This window comes from Musa acuminata, chromosome BXJ3-5 (genome assembly GCF_036884655.1).
Source record: "Musa acuminata AAA Group cultivar baxijiao chromosome BXJ3-5, Cavendish_Baxijiao_AAA, whole genome shotgun sequence".
Lineage (NCBI taxonomy): Eukaryota > Viridiplantae > Streptophyta > Magnoliopsida > Zingiberales > Musaceae > Musa > Musa acuminata.
In genome coordinates, this window is record NC_088353.1 from 41,329,857 (window position 1) to 41,349,820 (window position 19,964).

The following is a 19,964-nucleotide window of genomic DNA, read 5'->3' on the forward strand; positions in this document are numbered from 1 at the left end:
TTGTCAATTTGAACCCTTTCATCTCCTTACAAAAAGAAAATATTATGTGTATAATATATGAAGAGAGAGGACATAGTTATTTTTTAAAATAAAAAAATATTTATTATATATATATATATATATATATAATATTATTATACGTATATTCGAACATGAGATTAATTACTTGTGTAATAATACATTAAAAAATTCTAATGTATGAATAGAGACAGAGAGGACAGAGTAAAAATAAATAAATAAATAAATTATGTAGGTTAATTGATTAATATCAATGGAGCCTTATGATTAGGTCAATTGATTAATTATTTTGCAAGAAAGAAATTTCGGCGGCTTTACTTACCCTTCTTGTTATTTTATAATTAATGTTTTATATTTAGAAAACCCTCCAATCCCAAAGCGAGAAAAGACTTGTGAGAAATTATTAAAAGGGGATTAATTTCCTCCATTTTGTTCTCCGCAAGGCTCAGTGAGAACCTTTTCGAGCGCTCTGACAACGGGAATTAGGATCATTTTTCTCCACCCAAATCGCTCCTTTCTCGCCTTTTTACTGTCAATTTCGGCTTTTTCTCCGTTTTTACGCCAAAATCGTGTTTTTCCGCAATATCTCGGAGGAAAGGAGGGATTTTGAGGGTGATCAGGCGATGGGGACGTAGAATTTCTCCGGTTTACTTGGGCGGATCTTGATCTTTTTTGTCTTCGTCGATCTGGTTTTATTACCGTTAGGGTTATATAATTCCTTTTTTTTTTTTCTTCTCTTAGTCTGGTTTCTGCTGTCATTTTGGAGCTTTGGTGCTGTAAATTGTTACTGCTGGATTTGTTGTTCGGGTGGTTGCTGTTGTGGTTCCGAGATAAAAAGATCGGATTTTGTAGCCCAGGGTTCGTGGGTTTAGGAATTATTGATCAGCTGCAGTGCTTCAGTGCATGTTTGAGTAGGTTTTCACAGTAAAAATCCCATCTTTCTGCTGATTTCTTGCCCGATCTTGTTAGTCTCCCTGTAACGTAGCTAAATTTCGAGTCCTTGGTGGTGGGAAACGCTAGCTGCTGGAATTCTTGGATGTTACTAGTGTTGCAATAGAGTTCGGATTGTCTTGGTAGGTAATGGTGCTTGGAGTTCGGTTCTTAGTTGCATGGAGGTGAGGTCGGAGCAGGGCTTTATGGCTAGTAGAGATTCCTCCTCCTTTAACGTCAGTTTGCAGACAAGTCCACTGCAGCCACAGCCGCTGGAGATGCAGAGCATGCGATTAGCTTACACGGCAGATGGCACGGCGATCTACAAGCCGATATCCAGTTCATCTCCGGCTCCCCAGCCTCCACCTACTTACCTGGGAGGAGGTGGAGGGACTATCGCAACTGGAGATGGTAGCACTGCCTCTGCTGCGGTACCACCCCATAGCCTGAACATCAACGTGGGAGAGCCGGTGAAAAAGAAGAGAGGGCGGCCGAGGAAGTACGGACCTGATGGCCTTGCCCTGACCTCCTTAGCTACTGCTGCTTCAGTGTCATCATCTTCTCCTACTGCTGGGACCGGTCATTTGGCACCCTCAGGCTCGGCTGATGCCAAAAAGAAACCAAAGGGCCGTCCACCTGGTTCTAGCAAGAAGCTGCAGATGGGTGTTCTTGGTATTTGCAATGTTACCTCTTTATTACTGCTTGCATTTGTCATGAAGCAGTGGATCCATATGCATGCGTAAATACATCAGCCTTTAATATTTTGGTGGAGTTGAGCTCTCATTCTATGTTCTTAATTGCCTGGTATCATAAGGAGAAGCTGATGCTTGCATTGTGTAGTGTGAATTATTTCTGCTCAGGATTTTAGTTTTTGGTCGGGTGGATTGTTGTTGAAATATGTTTTTACTGAAACCTGATAGACTTAGATATGATTGATTGATGCTATATGCATTATTTGTTATGTGTAGCCTTCTAAAGTTTAATATATGTCATAAGTTGTATGATAAATGCATATATTGTCTGTGGTCCATCAATTGATCTAAAAGTTGTGTTTTTTTCTTTTTTCCAATGATTAATAATTTGATTTCCTCTCAGAAAACGTCACAATGATTTTTTTACTTGAATTATTAATGTTAGAGAAGTTATGTAGTTCCTGTGAACACTCGAAACATAATAGTATCTGGTGCTTTCCAAATTCTTATGAATGTCTGCTTGTTTTCCTTTTTCTGATACCAATTTTATATTTTCTTTCCTCTTCTTTGTAATTGTCCTAAATGATTTGCAGGATCAGCAGGAACTGGATTTACACCTCATATTATTACAGTAATGGCAGGAGAGGTATCCATTTTCTTCCTTTGAATAATGAGACAATTTCATATATGGAGGATAATAGGTTATATCTAACTAATTTACTTTTCAAAGTTATCATGAATTAATAAGGTGTCTATAACCTTACTCATCTCCGAGTTGCTTTATGATATCACAATGTACAATTCTTTGTCTTTTCACTTCCATTTATTCTGCAAACCCCTTTATTCAGATTTTTGTCATAAATTTTTTTTTGAATTATGATGAGAACATAATTTGCAGTCATCTTTTACTAGTCTTCATATTTTTAACAGCTACATCTGGATGTTGATAACACATTGTACCTTTTAGTAACTTCGGTTAATTATTGAGGTCTTTCTTTTGAAAGAAATATTTCGTATTGTAATATATCAAAGCATTTGATTTGTTATCATGTTTCACTTGCTTATTACTTATGAACCATACTTAAGAGAGGCATGCAATTTCTGTAGTTCATGTTTCTGTACTGCTTATTTCTAATTCTGGGGTGTGATGTGGTCTGGCAAAACAAAAATTTTTCTAGGGAGCCAACTAAATTAAACATAGAATATAAGAAAGATTTTTTGCAAAAAATGAAATCTGACACTAATGAAAGATGAAAAAAGACATGTTTAAAGTAAGCATAAAGTATATCAACTTGAGCTTAATTTTCGTAGTCCATTCTCTCTAAACAGTCACTAAAATGAGCCACACAGGGTTCCAGCAGGGTCAACCCTGGAAAGTAAAATATATTCCCACCTGGAAAAGCTAAGCTAGATCATCTTAATATGCAGCAAAGAAAGAGGTGCGAGTGGTCAACAGATAAAAATGTAATTTTGAAGTAAATTACTGAATTTTAAATAAAGTGACAAAATAATAATTGATAAAGAAAAAAATAGGATTGCTGAATTGGATGATGAAAAACTGTCAATAAAAAGCAAGAATAAGACAATCTTGTTATACCTTTTTTTATAAACTTTTTAGTGATACAATCTACTGATTCAGAAACCTTGAAACTAATTCCACAAAAGAACCAAATTTCATTTGGAGTTATTCATGTACTCTGATGCAATTTCCCCAACCTAATCTCTTGTATTATTGGGAACGTTTATTATGTGGCGATGTAGGATACAAAGGACTCTTACTTAACCTTTTTGTTTATCAAATGAGGAAAACTACTTATGAATATAACTGGGTTGGGAGAATAAGCAATTTGGATAAATGCTTTAGATCAATAAAAGTTATTGGCGAGGGGAGTAGATGTAAAACTAGTCTGTCATGTTTGCTGAAACTTTACCTGGGCTCTCACTAACACCTATTTGAACATGACATGCCTCATAATGTTGAAACAAAAATTTTTACATATTTATTGCAATTATTCTTTTCCTGTGTGTGCCTTGAATTTTGTTTCTCTCTCCTTTCTGGAATGGACACTTGGGTTTCCATTTCATGTGCATATTCATCCGTAAACTGTGACCTGTTATTATTATTATTATTATTATTATTACTACTACTACTACTACCACTACTACTATTATTATCATCATATGGTTGCAAAAGATCTTGTGGACCTGTCATCTGCTTAATCTGACACTATATAAGTTCAAGAAATAGAATGTGGTATCATGTGAGATAACAAGTTGAATACTGATGCATGAGATAACAAGTCAGTATTTAGTTATTTTTTTAGTAATGATATTGGATGGTACAGGCCAGTATATCATCAAATGTACTGGTACTGTATGCTCTGATAATGTGTCAAGACCAGTATTCAAAACCATGCTTGGTTTTATTGTTGAATAAATCAACCATTCAAAACATTCATCTGCTATTAATTATTCCCTCTCTGGTTTCAGGATGTATCCTCAAAAATTATGTCACTTTCTCAGCATGGATCACGTGCTATTTGCATTCTTTCAGCAAATGGTGCTATATCTAATGTAACTCTTCGTCAGCCAGCAACTTCTGGTGGTACTGTAACTTATGAGGTATGAACCTTAACCAAACTAACAAATTCTAGTCTTTCAATAACCTCCACCATCTGCTGTGTATGGCACTTTGCTTTCCGTCACTTCATCCTGTTCATTTGTTCCTTGAATTATCTTTGCAAAAGTATGCATCATAATTGAATTGTTTCAATGCAAGTAATTAACATTAGAAGATATTCCAATCGATGTTTGACAGCTTTAGAAAAATATGCCTGATTTAATTGATGATTTTGAAGTGTTGGATTTTAGGAACAGCCTTTACCAACTGACAATTGGAAGTTATTCGGTAACCTTTTATAAAAATATTTGAGTTCTTATTAGGCTTAAGTGCATGCCTTTTGTGAGATGTACTTAGAATATAGTAAGAAAGATGTCCACATCTTGTTGTTGATATGTAAGTCAGTCTTCTGACAGGAACTGTATAAAAACTGGAAACTGTGCTATCTTCGTTGTTCCTTTGGTTGGCCTTTTATTCCCGGTTTGTAAAATTTATTAGTCACTTATAAATGTTCTTGTGTATATTTATACGCAGGGACGGTTTGAAATTTTGTCACTGTCTGGATCATTTCTGCTGTCAGAGAGTGGCGGACAGCGTAGTCGAACAGGTGGCTTGAGTGTTTCACTTGCTGGCCCTGATGGGCGAGTTTTGGGTGGAGGAGTCGCAGGACTTTTGATGGCAGCATCCCCAGTTCAGGTCTGTTGCTCTAAATTTGTTTAAAACGTCAGGAAGCCAATTAGGAATTGAGATTCTGAATATTCACAGTTAGTTACATAAATATGATTTATGCTTACTTTTTCCTTCAAACTTTTACCGACATCAAGTTTTAGTACTGGATCATAGACAATCAATACGAGTTTGGTGCTTCCAACTTATTAGAGCTCTATGCAAATGTGTCAAATTAACTGTATAAAAAACCTTTACCTGCATGGTTATGTAGGATCAACCTGGCATTGCATAAATGTACAATGTGAATCTACTTTTCTGAGGCCCCAAACTTCTTATTATGATAGTGTCCACCTGCTAGTCATCCTTCAAGCAATTGGTGAAGCCATTTAACTTCTGGCACCATCTCAAATCTTCATTCAGATGTTTCCTTCACGATCCACTTGAAAGGTTACTCTAGGCTGCTTGAATACGTAAATGGTGGCTCATTTGAGTGATGTGATGGTGCAGTCTCTATGATTAAAACTTATATGGGTAAAATTTAGAAGGGTTTGACATATCACTTGTCATGTAAATCGGTTTTCCAACTGTATCTTAATATTTACACTGAGTGATCATAATATGTTAGAATTGTTCTTTGCAGGTAGTTGTGGGGAGCTTCATACCTGTTGTTAAGAAAGAATCGAAACAAATTAATCCTATAGACCTGGCATCTGCAAAGGCTGCCCCAGGCGGGATGACAGGAGCCAGCAGCCCACCTTCACGGGGCTCCTTGAGTGAATCGTCAGGTGGCCCCGGGAGCCCATTCAACCAGAGCAGCGGCGCATGCAACAACAGCAATCAGCATGGTCTCGCTAACATACTGTGGAAATAACTCATTTCTACTTGTACTTCTAGTGTTTTAAACCCTTAATAAGCTTAGTTCAAGTGAAAAGGGGGGACAGATTGCTGAAATTTTCCCTGATTCTATTAGTTCTGTCCTGGTGCAATGTGTTGGAGACAAACTCTTGCTTTCATGTAGCTTTTTCGACCTTTGATGTATTATACTGAAGTTGTTTCAGAATATTGTCATGTATGAAATGTTGTCATGTTCCAATCTATGTGCTTGTCTGGCCCAATCCTAAGATCTTCTTTAATTCCATTTCAGTTTGAATTTGTGTCGTGGTAGGATCTTTCTTGATTCTTTCAGTGATGTGGGCATCGGCAGTTTCCATCTTGTTACTCTGAGCTTCTAAACAAAGAGTGGTTTGGTACTACAATGCTTTGTGCTCCTATGCAGAACTACCTGACTTCTGTAGCTTATTCCAAACTTCAAAATTGCCAATTAGTTTAAGTTCATAACTATTATAATTCTCTCTATGTATGACACTGCTGTCAAAAGTCTTTGTTTTATGAACTTGTTGTCAGCTATTTATATATATTCTGTGAAATTCTATGACAGTGAAAATGGAAAGAGACTGAAGAGCTATACTAATACACTTATTCTCAGACAGCAACATCAGTAGGAAAGTGCTTGCTTGGGTAGTAGAAGGTGACAGAAGAAGAGTGCAAGGAGAGAGAGAGAGAGAGAGAGAGGGTGCAGGAACAGTACAAATGAATTGGAAAGAGAAAGAGAAAGGAGATAAAAGAAGAAGAGGAATTAGACCATGATGCAAGTTTGGTATTCTATTCTCTGGTGATTGCTTGAGATGGGTTTGGAGGGCTTCTCCAAGATGGAACTCTTAATGTGCTTATGGGACACTCAAAAGACATAAAACCTATTACATAATATTAAACCAATACCATTTATTAGTAGCTTTCTATCATCCTACCATTTGGTGCCATTATAATCCTCTGTTGTGTCTCTGTCAGGATATTTCACATATATACCTCTTCCTCGAGTTACAATCCATATCAACTTAATATAGTTTCTTAGGAATATTAATGTCAATCTTAATTTTCAAGCTTTTTAGTTTTTCAAGAATATATATATATCTTAAATTTAAAGGAAAAAATATATAATAATAAATTAATTTTGGACACACATATAAATATTTCATTTATCCCAATACAATTTTACGAGCTAATTACATATTACCTCTATCATAATAATCCCATTTTTTCTAATGTCATTAGCTATATTAATAAAAAACATAATACATGACACTACATGTTGGATCGACACGAAGGTGATGAGCAAAAAAAAAAGATAATTTCAATATTTCTTTTCATTTCCGGTGACTTTATTAGCAAAAGGATAATTTTAATATTTCACATGTTAAAAAAAAAGAAAAAAGATATTAAAATTATCTTTTTGTTTATTATTTTCTTATCGATGTATCACATGTTATATTTTTCGTTAACGTAGTTGACGATGTTAAGATAAATATGATTATTTATTTTACTTTTAAAATTATATATATCTCAATATAAATTTTTTAAATATAAAAAGTACAATGCTAATAGAATATAAATATAAATTGGTAGATAATACTTTACACCTACCAACATGATGGATATATATATATATATATATAAAGATATATTTTAGGTTCTTACTTTTCTTAATATTCTATCTATCGCCCCATATTAATAGGATCCAATCCCTTAATTCTCCCATAAGCTTCTGCGCGATCCGGCTCTACGCCTCTCCCAATTCGGAACCCTAGTCGGAAGAAGTGGTGCTTCCCGTCGATCACTGCCGGAAAATGTACGATTCCGCTGAATTATAAGCGGTACGTCGAGGAGGAGTGTGGTGGCGTTCGGAAATCCGGTGTGTGTCTCTTCCCGTTTCGCTGTGATATCGGTCGGTCATCGAGAAGAAGGGGGAAGTGGGGATGTCGCTGCGGATAAAGGCGGTGGTCGATAAGTTCGTGAAGGAGCTGAAGGAGGCGTTGGATGCCGACATCCAGGACCGGATCATGAAGGAGAGAGAGATGCAGAGCTACATCGAGGAGCGGGAGCGCGAGGTCGCCGAGAGGGAGGCCGCTTGGAAAGCCGAGCTCTCCCGACGAGAAGTGAGATAAATGGTTTCCTGAATGAAAAGTTGCTTCTTTTTTCCCTTCTTTATACGGTAGAGGAATAGGAATTTGGTATTGGATTTGTCATTTGCATGTTGTTATGTCATGCTTGCTAAGTATTAATTGGGACAGCTAACCATGGTAACTGCTCGGTAGAAAGTGAATTTTCTTAATATTCGAAATCCAAAGTGCTGCTAATGTGACACTTAAGATTTGGACGTTGGTTTTGTTTTAGAATTTTGATTAGATGATAGAGTAATGAATGCTTGGTGGAATGCGAAAGCAATTCCAAGTAGATTAAGCATGACTCTTTGTAATGTGTAGATCAGCTTTTTAGTTATGTACATATTTGTTTACCCTACCAATATGATGAGTAGAATCTTGAGTTATGACATTCTTTCTGTGGTATGATCTAGGCCAATAGTTGGCTTGGTTTTGTGTTTTAAATCACAAAGACTCATAACTTTGTTGTGCATAAGCATTTGTTTGCTTGTGCTTATGGTGGATTATATCATCTTAATTGTTGCACTAGTCCATTAAAAGTCTAACAGATAGATGTATTAACATTATGACCAAAGAACAACAATTTAATGATATGCTTGTGAAAGGGTCCTTATGACACCATGCTTTAAAAGTTTTTAACAACGACATAGCTTTCTTGTATTATTGTCATATCAAATGGTTGGAGATTGGATATTGTTATTGCGTAACAGGATGCCACATTGCTTCTCGTTTGTTATCTACGTCCAAGTCTCTTCATTTTTTTTTTGTTTGGGTATAAATTGAACTATATGAACAGTAGTATTAATTATTATTTCAAGCATCAACTGACTTATAATTTGAGAAAGTAAAAGATAAGGCAAACTCGAGGTCCATAGAACCATATCAAATGATGAAATTGTGATTAATTTATATCTTTAAACAAAATTGTGTTACTAACATGTTTATGTAATATTCATTTATAAATACCTTTAGGATTTACATTCATCACATGATTATTACCCTGGTATAGATGGGGCTGGAGCGCTGACAGTTGATATCAAATCTATGAAATAGGTTGGGTTGCTAATTAACAATTTAGCATCATGTGATTCAGTTCTTCATGAAGAAAGCTTCTTTATCATATATCTAATTTTGCATGTTAGTGCTGCGCTGAGACTCCATGAAAGGCCTTACGGATTTGGACAACTTTTTTAGGTGATATTCTGAAATCGTCTATCTCAAGTGTGTGCTACTGCTTCAAATTGTATATTAATTTCTGTCCAATGTAGTGCACTATCCTTGATCCCAGCGCTTTGCTTCCTCCTAGGGTCCGGAGTTTGATCAAGTTCAGTCTGGAACAGTTAACTTTTTTTAGCTAATCAATATATCTCTGTTTATTTTTTTATTAAAAAAAAATATAGTGTGCTATCCTGAGTGCTCCTTTTTTGGGGGTAAGACCTTCATCAATCAAGGCCAGGGAGTGACAAACATAGTATTAGAACATTACCAGTTCAAGTTGCATAAGCCACATTAGGATTCACTGTGCATCTGCTAAAGTTATTTGGACTGGTGTCTCAGCTGGTTTAACCTCCCAGGTGTTGAAGCATGTGTTTTAACTTTTCTGGTTAGAGAAAACTATAAATGATTGAAATTTGTTGTTCGAGGAGATATAGCTTCTGGTTTTTTTCAACAAGCTGTGGCATGGATGATTTTGTTTGGTGAAGTCCTTCCATTGAATTGTGAGAATAGGAAAGTTGCATGGTAAGTATGTGGTTACAAGTGTTTCTGTGGCAGTTTTTATCCTTTGAAAACTTTCCCTTCCACAGTGAATCCATCCCAATATACCATTTTTGCAATCTCATTTTGCCATAAAAAGGACCATGAATTCATACTACACTTGCTTTTTGCAGGCAGAGATTGCACGTCAAGAGGCAAGGCTAAAGCTGGAAAGAGAAAATCTAGAAAAAGAGAAGAGCGTGCTCATGGGCACAGCATCAAATCAAGACAACCAAGATGGTGCTCTTGAGATCACTGTCAGTGGGGAGAAGTATCGGTGCCTTCGGTTTTCAAAGGCAAAAAAATGACATGATCATGAGACAGAAACTAAAGTTGAAAAAAAGGATACTTCTAGGGTTGATTTTGTTGTTGGTAAATGCAATTATAGTATCTAAATCTTTTGGATATTCAGTTTAAAGGTGGAAAATAAAAGCAGTTGTCTCACTATTTGTTCTACACTTTTGTGGTCACAAAGGTTCTCTCCTGGAAGGTTGTGTATGTGCTGATGGAACAAGTTTTGCTGCTTACTAAGGATGAAGACCTAAATTTGGGGAAATAAGATTATTTTGGTAGATGTCTGTTAATCAGCTTTCATTCCCATACTTGCCATTGCAGATGATATGACCTAGTTATAAGATCTAGTTAGAAATCTGCACTTACTATGATGTATCTCATTTGCCCTATTCTTGCCATGGTCACAGGGAGCATGTATGTAACCATGGCCTCATTCTTGCCACTCTGTCAAATCAGTAGTTCATGTGATATAGTGGAAACCTAATCTTGTTGAGTGAGTGTGACCAGTTGCTAGTATTATGTGGATGTTTTGGTACTCATCATGGGGCTATCCTTGGAAGGTGAGAAGGCAAATACATAGTGCACAGAGAAGAAGGCCTCTCAAAAGGAAAGTACAGGAAATGACAGGTTGAAATATTTTGGGGGGACTAACTTGTGTGTATCCAAAGACAATTATGCTGGCTTCAGTGTGTTCTGTGCAAGAAGCAATATTGTAGATGTCACAGAGCCATTCACATTCTGTGTTGTTGAATCCACAGTTGGTATCATTTGAGCTCTGTCTCCCTCCTTTCATTGGATTACACTTGGATATACTTCTTTTTGTTGTATCAGACATGAACAATAAGACATTTGATGAATGTTTAGTGTGATGAACAACTGATAACACTTGCAGCAATCCTTGTACTTACCTACACATGATGAATGAAGGTGTTTTAGAACTTTGTTGGCTTCTACAGATGCAAGCAAAGCAAAAGGAGTAAGGGAAGGGGATAAGATCACAGAGAAAAGAAGTTATAATAGACCACAAGGCATGTTGGTGGATCCATGACAGTGGAGGGACCACCCCACGCTGCTTGCCTTCCCTCCCATGTTGCCCATCTTTAATGGCTTCTCTCTCTGTCACTTTCTTAGCAACAGAGAGAGAGAGAGAGAGAGATTTGTACTGCTTTCCTTATGGCCCAGTAAGTGCTGTTTTCTCTTCTTAAATCTTTTTTATAGCAGTGCTGTGCGCAAGGAAACCGCCCCTCATCTGAAGCAAAATCCTGTAGAGGGAGAGGGACAGAGAGAGAGAAAGAGAGAGAGAGAGAGAGAGAGAGAGAGAGAGAGATTTGTAATAAAGATCGCAAATTTTTCTTCTTGTCTCTTGGTTCGATAAACGCTGCCGTCCCTCTCTCTTTCTTTGCGTGTTCGTGATTGATATGTTTCTGTCCTCTTAAAGGCAGAGTACCGTGCGGGGGTCTTCTTGATTGATGGTATTCCATCGAAAGATGGGTGAGTTTGTAGATCGTTTGATGCACGAGATGGGATCTTGCTTGCTTCATGATTTGAGGCGCAAGATGAGTCTTTGAGGGTGGCTTCCAAGATACGGTTGCAAGTGTTGAGCTATCAGAGATTTCGTGGATTTTCTTCGTTACCGGGCCGTTGTGCTCAAATTGGCAACTTTATTGAGTTTAGGTGGAGAAGATGATCCGTTGGCTTCCTTTTTCTCCCTTCTTGTCCGAGAAATGTTCCAGAAATGTGAAGAATCTCGTGAGGTTTGGTTACAGATCTCTTTTCTGATGTGGATTTCTGCTTGTGAACCCGTGGGTGATATCCTTTTCTCCTATCTAAGCTCTCCAAAGGTTCCTCCTAATCTGGTTTTCTAAAGGTTTCCCGAGAAATGGGTCCTTCGTTGCATTCCGTCGACAGTGTTGTCGAAGAGATCATGAGACTCCACCGATCTCTTCCGGCAAGGCCAGGGATAGATGAGGTTGAAGCTGCGATGGCGTTGGTTCACAATGTGGACAAGGAGGAGCAGGGCCGCATCGATGCTATTCTGAACCAGAATAAGGCGTCCGAGGTCCCCGAAGAGCTCTTCTTTGTGCTGCAAGAAATGCAGAAGAACTTAGTGTACTATCAGAGCAAAGAACAGAAGAGGGAGGCTCTTAAGTTGCTTGATCTAGAGAACATCCATGTGTTGTTTGGTGAGTTGATCCAGAGAGCATCCGGCTGTCTCCCTTCGAGCTCGAATGCATCATCTCTGTCGGTCCCTACACCTTCAGTTACAGATGGCAAGGTCAATTCTAAGACTCCGACAAGTTATTCAACTAGTGTTTCATCTGCGTTCTGCTCAGAGAAAGAGGTTGGTAGAAGCACTGATTGGGTTTCTAAAGATGACAGTTTCCTGAAAAAGCCAAGGTCGCATGTAGATGGAATCAGTAGTAACACCCACCTGTCCAGAGGATTGGTCCCGAACTCAACAACTAGGCAAGAAGTTACTTCTGGTAAGTTATTATGGTTTGTATGCTTTTCTGCTCTTGTTACAAAGATTAGTGCAATATTGAAATGTTTAATACTTTTCTTTAGAAAATTTGGAATGGAGGAATGTAGATTCGAGTATAAGAATGTTCACAGAGCAGTATTTAGGTATGGCTTGTTGATGTTGTTGTAATGGCATTCAATGACTCGAACAGATTTCAATCATTTAGAAGAGAGATATACAATTAATCGTGTATATCTCTCTTCTAACAAAACCTTGGTAAAAAATTGTTAAAACGGTTTATGTCAGCTCTAGCAAAAGCTTAATAACAGAACAGAAGTAGTCATGTATATGTCTATGGGTTGAAGAATTTACTGTTAGTTGTGTTTGTTACTTATTCTTGATGTATTGTGCAGGAGAAGAAAGTGGAAAACTGAGCCTCATTAAACTAGCTAGCTTGATTGAGGTCTCTGCAAAGAAAGGCACTCGTGACCTCAACCTTCAGAATAAGCTGATGGATCAAATAGATTGGTTACCTGATTCAGTTGGGAAGCTCTCTTCTCTTATTACTCTTGATCTTTCAGAAAACCGAATTGTTGTCTTGCCTACTACAATGGGTGCTCTTTCTTCATTAACAAAATTGGACCTTCATTCAAATAGGATTGCTCAGCTTCCTGATTCTATTGGAGATCTCCACCGTCTGCTGTTTCTAGATCTGAGGGGGAATCAATTAACATCATTGCCATCTACATTTTGTAAATTAGTTCATCTTGAGGAACTTGACTTGAGCTCAAACCAGATTTCCTCACTGCCAGATGCAATTGGGAGTCTTGTACGGTTGAAGAAACTGAATGTCGAAACAAATGATATTGAGGAGCTGCCACACAGTATTGGTAATTGTGTTGTGCTTGCTGAGCTTCGAGCAGATTATAATCGTTTGAAAGGCCTTCCAGAAGCCGTTGGAAGACTAGAATCTTTGGAGGTTCTCTCTGTTCGCTACAACAATATCAAAGGACTTCCAACTACAATGGCATCTTTATCAAAGTTGAAGGAGCTTGATGTTAGTTTTAATGAGCTTGAGTCAATTCCTGAGAGCTTGTGCCTTGCAACTTCTCTGATCAAGCTAAACATAGGAAATAATTTTGCCGATTTACAATCTCTCCCACGCTCGATTGGCAATCTTGAGTTGCTTGAGGAATTAGACATCAGCAACAACCAGATTAGGGTCCTTCCTGACTCTTTTGGGATGTTGTCACAGCTTCGTGTGCTTCGTGCAGAAGAGAACCCCTTGGAAATGCCTCCAAGACATATAACTGAAATGGGTGCACAAGTAAGTATTTTTCTGTCATTTTCAATGATTCTCCAATAATTTTCACTTCACTGCTATTAACAATTTATTCTGGTTTTTTGAAGGCTGTTGTGCAGTACATGGCTGAATATATTGCAAAAAGGGATATTAAGGTACTACCTTTAAAGTCTAAGATGAGCTGGGCTCAGTTCTGCTTTTTTTCAAGGCCTAACAAAAGAAAGCATGATGGCTCTGACGTGTAAACTGATTATAGATTTCAGGTAACTGAAATTGCATGTTCTAATGGATGGATAATCAGTTACCTTATATTTTGTCATTAGTCATCTTTAGCTTTTATTGTAGATTATGAATCCAACAAATGATTCTCAGGTAGCATTTTATCCAATGTAGACACATAATTACGATGCACAGCTGCAAACAGTCTTATCCATCCAGACTCATGTAACAAAGGTCTCCAGGATGTGGTTTTACTATGATTTCTGGAAGTTGGTGTATCCTGATGATCCTCTGCTATCTAGGTCTGTTGTTTTACTTGTATTTCTCATCTCTTTGTATCTGTAAAAGGCATGACTAATACTTCTTGCAGGACATAGAGAAAAAAATACTGAACAAATTCTTTATATCTTCTTGTAATTATCTCTTCAGATTGTAGTCAAGATTTATCTTTTTTTGAACTCAACTGACTAGTCAGTTCTTTCAATATCACTAAATTGTTTCCATTTACAGTATGTGTTTCTTCTTTTTTGGTTCTGTGCATCGACCACTGGGAAAACATGTGAGGAGTGTCATAAAGAAGCAGGTGCCAAACTTGGTTAGTCATAAAAGAAAAATAAGTCTTAAACCTAGCTATTATTGAACAAGACTTCTCTACTAAGAGAGCAGAAAGTCGAGAATATTGCTTGATGATTGTGTGTTTGTAACTTATCCTACTTAGCCTTTACAGAATTCTTGGGATAGCTTAACATGTATTCTGTGACTGGGCAATACATGTATGAGCTAGTAGACAAATCTGGAGGAGTATGACCATATGGATGCTTGAGAAAAATAAGAAGAATTCATTTTTGATAACCAAGGTTTGAATGATTGTGGGACATACATAAAGTTGAGGCACCCTAATACTTTCTGTAACTCCCATTTGGATCAGGCATCGAGTTGTAAGTTCAATAATTAAGTTACTGGTGACAAGCATGCAAGTTAAATAATATATAACATATTGAATCTTATATCAGAGTGCTAGTCCAATGTATGCTGCAGATATGTCGCTAGTGGACTGCTAAGCAAGGTAAATCCATCATTCCATGTCAGTTGAATGATCAAAATGAGCATCATTGTAGGTACACATTTGTGTGATTTATTTATATGTGTGTGCATCATGTGGCTATATTGTTTGCATGTATAAACCTATTAATCAAGCTTTTTATAGTCAACTATTTTCTGCTCTTATCAGTTTAGTTTGGATATTAGCCAGATAGAGAAATGCACCTTAGTTTGTCATGGAGATACAACTGCATGCTTTCCTGTCATTATGATTCAAAATAAAAGCCAAAGCTGCTTCAGTTTGTCATGGCAACTTCTCTACTTGAACACTAGCTTGTAAATTCTTAAACTTTTGTGAAACTAATACCATCCAATCATTCCGACTCTTTCATTGGTTTAAACCTTGCAGACTTTTCAGTATTAATATTGACCGTTAACTACTACATTTAGTGGTCTATTATGTGAAGTTTCCAAGGATGAAAGATAAGATATAATAGTTATTAGTTTTGACCATGATAGTTGACTGAACTAAGTAAAATCTATCCAGCTGTAGCACTAGCAAAGTCATTCTAGATTCTTTTACCATTTCCATTCAGTGCCAATTCTGTTGATTTTTGTAGAAACTAGAGTCATAAAAGGTTGTTTTTGGATTTAGTTTCCTTCTGATTATGACTGATGTTGTGTTGAGATGCTAAACATGATTGTTACTCTTTTTGCCGTCAACTTAATGATTGGAAAATGTTTGTCCACAAAGATTCTGTAATGTCCAGAATCCAGATTTAGTTGGCGTTCATCATGAATTGATATAGGCTTCTCGGATTTGTGCATATGTATTTGTGGTTCACAGTGAATGATATTAATGATATTTTTTGTTTTTATTCTTTCTTTTCTTCTGGATATAACATCTAGACGCATTTGTGCGTATGTATTTGTGATTCTTATTTGAGCACAATTAATCTGCTATTTCAAGCATAAACTATTTTCTTCATCACAGTGGACATCAACCAAGTCCAAACCTTGCTTGCTCTTTCTACTTCTTTAGGTGCCAAGCATCTGTTTGCAACTTTCTCCCCACATTTCACTTAGATCAGACAATGTTTCTCGACTCAGTGATTTGTCTCAATCATTCTTTGTGTCAACTTATTGAAGAATTAGGGTTCAAGTCAGACTCTCTTGTCTGATCATTTAAGCAGTCTCTCTTGTCTGATCATTTAAGCAGTCTCTTCATAAAATTTTATGGCATTAAAAGAACACCGAAATGTGTCATGGTTGATGGATGGTTAAGATCACACTTATTATGTTCTTATATCGGTCACAGGTTTAACGAGGACATGGTCACCAATTGAGGTGAGATTTCTTGCTCTCTTTTTCTTCCTCATTCCATTATTACTCTTCTTAGGTGCCTGATATTAATGGTTCCTCCTGTTTTCCGAGCCAAGATTATTTTCTATCGATCCTTTCGGACTCTTTTGCGACGATTTTGTGTACGCAATCACCTTATATATTTAGTCTTGGATTTGCATAGTTGTGGTTTTCCCTGATTCACTTGTATGCTTTCGTCCAAGTGTTGTTGCTTGTATCTTCAAACTCATCCTACTCTTTATTTTCTTGCATCTTTTAATCCGAGCACGAAAAGCTTACTATGTAATATAGTATAAGTTTCATATCGGCCATGCGCTTGTATGTTTCTTAGTGCAAATATTACAATCATGTTTTTTGGTGGCATCTTGAATGCTCTTGGTTGGTTAGGAATGATAATTTCTTAAGGTACATAGATAATCCGATTTGGATCAGGATTAACCAAGTATTAGCAATGATAATTATTACCATAGACACCATCTGATCCGGTGGCAGATGACGTCGGTGGTGATGGACAATGACAATGTTGGAGGCTACGAATGACTATTGTGGATAAGAAGAGTAATAACGAGATGTGAGGGTCGCTTTGCATCTACGTCTACACTAATGTAGTCGTCGAGCGCAACTTAACATTTGCATCGATGATCCTTTCATTGCTTGACAAATAAAGTCGATGCCGACGTAGATGTAGAACGACGAAAGAGTCGCTTGGCAACTACATCGACACAGATACAAAGCGACTCTCATCTCTTGTCGTCAATCTTCTCATCCATAATAATCATCTGTGATCTCCAGCGACATCATCATTTGTCAACACCAATTGGAACATTAAAATTATATTTTTATTATTAATTTTTATATTTTTATTGATAAAATCAATGACATTAAGATAAATGAACTAAGATATTCCACTTATGTAATTATAAGATGTTAATATAATTTTTTAAAATATAGTGATCGAAATATTAAAGATAACTAAATATAGAGGGTAATTTATAATTAACCTAAAGTATAAGAGTCACCGGTAAATTATACTAATCCAGAGTACGTGGATAACTTGATGACATGTATTACTTTACCGGATAGTTTTACACGTCAATCAAGTCATTATCATGTAATAACGTTGACTCATGGTCAACGATCCAATGAATATGCCATTCATCTCTCATTCGTCATCCTCATCTCATTCTCCATTTAGATGAGACACGAGCGGGGATGGACAATCCTCATCGGGAGTGAAGAATCGATGAATTCTTCATATTATTCTAATTAATTAATTTTATTTTTTAAAAAAAATAAAAAAAAATATTATCAAAATTAATTAATAAACTAAAATTTATAAACAATAACAATAATATTTATACATTTTACAATTCATAATAATGTTAAAATATAATCATAATCAAATAAATACAAATAAATCTATGATGAAACATTTTATTTTGTTTATTTTAAATATATTAAAAAAAATAAAATTCAAGATTGATTTAATGATTAACGTTGGAATATTAAAGTTATATGTATCAAGTTCAATTCTCAAATATGTATTTTATTTATTTATTTATTTATATTATTATAAATAAATATTTTTATACAATATAATATAAATGGGATGGCGACGGGGGGTGCTCTTCCTGTACCCCACTAACTAGAAATATCCGCGGGCATATAATTGACATTTCTTAGCTACAGTTTGAATTAACAGTAGTAGTAAAGTAAGAATTCAACCCATCCAAGAATACTCGTGAAAACAGGACAGTCAAAACCGGTCTCCTATAAAACCTACATAAAGGATGATCATCTCAACTATTTTATCCGTGTGTAATGTTGTCACTGTAATCTTTTATCTTCTTTATGCAGATGACATCTTTGATACGTATAAAATCTGTAATATATTATATAATATAAATTTTTTTAATTAAAATTAAATAATAATATATCGAATTTATGACGTGTACGTAGATTTGTAAGAGAACTGAGACAGAGAATTAGACTCTCCTTCTGTTCTCCTTTTATCTTTTCACATGACCACTTAATTAATGGATTAGGGATAAGAAGGATAGGAGTGAAATCGTAATCTCTCAAAGATTGTCATATGGATTAGGGATAAGAAGGATAAGAGAGAAATCGTAATCTCTCAAAGATTGTCATGTATCCACATCCGTCATGTCACACACCGTATAAGTACTTTGGTTTAATCACTAAAAGATATTGTTTATATATAAGTGAGAGCAGTGGGTTTAAAATAAATTATTAGCAGAGTTTCTCCCATCAAAACATCTTCGGAGGAATTCTACCGTAACATGAACTTCCTTTCTATCGACTAATAATCTTCATCCTAATTTAATTAGTACTATAATATATATTATTCAATTAAAAATTTTATTATAATATGAACTTTCTTTCGATCGATTAATAATCTTCATCCGAATTTTATCAGTTCTATAATATATATTATTCAATTAGAAAAACTCACATAATGATTTAAGCTGGTTGTGTCTTCTTTCTGACACATCACGCAATCTATGTTTCTCAAACAACTATAGACCGGCAGTCATCTCCATACAATGGATCAAACTTCCATGACGCTGCTGCAAGGTCTCTTGATTTCATGTTTGGATGGGAAGCTGTCAACAGCACTACACATTGGCCTGCACAGGTTAATGGATCCATTGACTCGAGGAGACTTTCCATCAAGCATGAGAACCATCGTCAAGAATCGTTTGCCGGAGTTCACAAAGAACCAGTCGGAGATGTCGAAAGCATCATTCGATTTCACTGGGATCAATTACTCCACCACTCTCTACCCTTTCGACGACGCCAAACCAAACTTCCATGCCGTTCGAACAGGTGTTTTTGGCTACAGATCTTTCCGCAATAAACTGCACGATAACACAGAGGATTCCTGTCCTGTGATTCTTTTAGCATCACTTGCTACAGGACTGAGAGAGAACTCCAGCTCTATGCAAAGACCAAGCACAACAATCCAGTCATATACATCACTGAGAATGCTAAGCTGGATGGACTCTTCAAGCTTCGTCTTCCATTGGTGTCACGTAACGAGTGCTTGCCCTTCCAGCGGTTATGTAGGGGTCGATGAGTTCGACGACGAGAGGGTGTCACTTGAGGATGCACTGAAGGATAGAATGCTTCCCAAAGATGGACTACAGAGATGGATTGAGGAGACACCCAAAGAGATCTGCCATTTGGTTTACCAAGTTCCTCAAAAGATAGAGAATTCTCAAGAACAACCCTTCATTTTCTCATTACATCAGAGTGAAGAAATTGCTCAAGAACAACTACTTGATCAACTTAAGTTGATTGTTGTGTGACAAATCTTCTTGGAAATCATACACTGCTTGAATTGAGGAAACTCTATACCCAATTGGAAGAATATATCTGAGAGTGAGGAAAAAAAATTGAACTACATTTTGCTTGCTCAACCGAAACAAAATGCGACTCCGACGAATGGATTGGATTATATACAGAAGATGAATTACTAGGAACGAGTGAAAAGGAATGAGGAAAGCCTGGGGATGCATGAAAAGGTTCTCAACTGTTTGACATTGACAACAAGTGAAACAAGAAGAGAAAAATTTAGATG

At 36.5% G+C, this 19,964-nt stretch overlaps 3 protein-coding genes across 4 annotated transcripts; all 3 read left to right on the plus strand.

The window, feature by feature from the left end:
• Nucleotides 1-419: 419 nt before the first annotated feature.
• Nucleotides 420-6,024, plus strand: LOC135638761 (AT-hook motif nuclear-localized protein 10-like). Its single transcript, XM_065152108.1, has 5 exons — nucleotides 420-1,620; nucleotides 2,234-2,286; nucleotides 4,131-4,262; nucleotides 4,795-4,956; nucleotides 5,570-6,024. Exons 1-5 carry the CDS (start codon nucleotides 1,128-1,130, stop codon nucleotides 5,798-5,800), a joined length of 1,071 nt encoding a protein of 356 aa, XP_065008180.1. The 5' UTR covers nucleotides 420-1,127; the 3' UTR covers nucleotides 5,801-6,024.
• A 1,489-nt stretch (nucleotides 6,025-7,513) lies between these two features.
• Nucleotides 7,514-10,127, plus strand: LOC135638895 (uncharacterized). Its single transcript, XM_065152437.1, has 2 exons — nucleotides 7,514-7,922; nucleotides 9,818-10,127. Exons 1-2 carry the CDS (start codon nucleotides 7,743-7,745, stop codon nucleotides 9,989-9,991), a joined length of 354 nt encoding a protein of 117 aa, XP_065008509.1. The 5' UTR covers nucleotides 7,514-7,742; the 3' UTR covers nucleotides 9,992-10,127.
• A 489-nt stretch (nucleotides 10,128-10,616) lies between these two features.
• LOC103985388 (plant intracellular Ras-group-related LRR protein 4) lies at nucleotides 10,617-14,467 on the plus strand. 2 transcript variants are annotated; one of them, XM_009403061.3, is made up of 4 exons: nucleotides 10,617-12,460; nucleotides 12,852-13,765; nucleotides 13,849-14,004; nucleotides 14,114-14,467. In XM_009403061.3, exons 1-3 carry the CDS (start codon nucleotides 11,857-11,859, stop codon nucleotides 13,984-13,986), a joined length of 1,656 nt encoding a protein of 551 aa, XP_009401336.2. In that variant the 5' UTR covers nucleotides 10,617-11,856; the 3' UTR covers nucleotides 13,987-14,004; nucleotides 14,114-14,467. The 2 variants fall into 2 exon arrangements, with proteins under 2 accessions (XP_009401336.2, XP_009401337.2); XM_009403062.3 differs by having other exon boundaries at nucleotides 14,135-14,467.
• Nucleotides 14,468-19,964: the final 5,497 nt, after the last annotated feature.

What these genes read in the sequence shown, in the direction of transcription:
- LOC135638761 (XM_065152108.1), top strand. Translation starts at nt 1,128, where the DNA reads ATGGAGGTGAGGTCGGAGCAGGGCTTTATGGCTAGTAGAGATTCCTCC. An exon ending in TTACAGTAATGGCAGGAGAG is followed by an intron (nt 2,287 to 4,130) that starts GTATCCATTTTC and finishes CTCTGGTTTCAG; the next exon opens with GATGTATCCTCAAAAATTAT. An exon ending in GTGGTACTGTAACTTATGAG is followed by an intron (nt 4,263 to 4,794) that starts GTATGAACCTTA and finishes ATTTATACGCAG; the next exon opens with GGACGGTTTGAAATTTTGTC.
- LOC135638895 (XM_065152437.1), top strand. Translation starts at nt 7,743, where the DNA reads ATGTCGCTGCGGATAAAGGCGGTGGTCGATAAGTTCGTGAAGGAGCTG. An exon ending in CCGAGCTCTCCCGACGAGAA is followed by an intron (nt 7,923 to 9,817) that starts GTGAGATAAATG and finishes TGCTTTTTGCAG; the next exon opens with GCAGAGATTGCACGTCAAGA.
- LOC103985388 (XM_009403061.3), top strand. Translation starts at nt 11,857, where the DNA reads ATGGGTCCTTCGTTGCATTCCGTCGACAGTGTTGTCGAAGAGATCATG. An exon ending in TAGGCAAGAAGTTACTTCTG is followed by an intron (nt 12,461 to 12,851) that starts GTAAGTTATTAT and finishes TGTATTGTGCAG; the next exon opens with GAGAAGAAAGTGGAAAACTG. An exon ending in TAACTGAAATGGGTGCACAA is followed by an intron (nt 13,766 to 13,848) that starts GTAAGTATTTTT and finishes GGTTTTTTGAAG; the next exon opens with GCTGTTGTGCAGTACATGGC.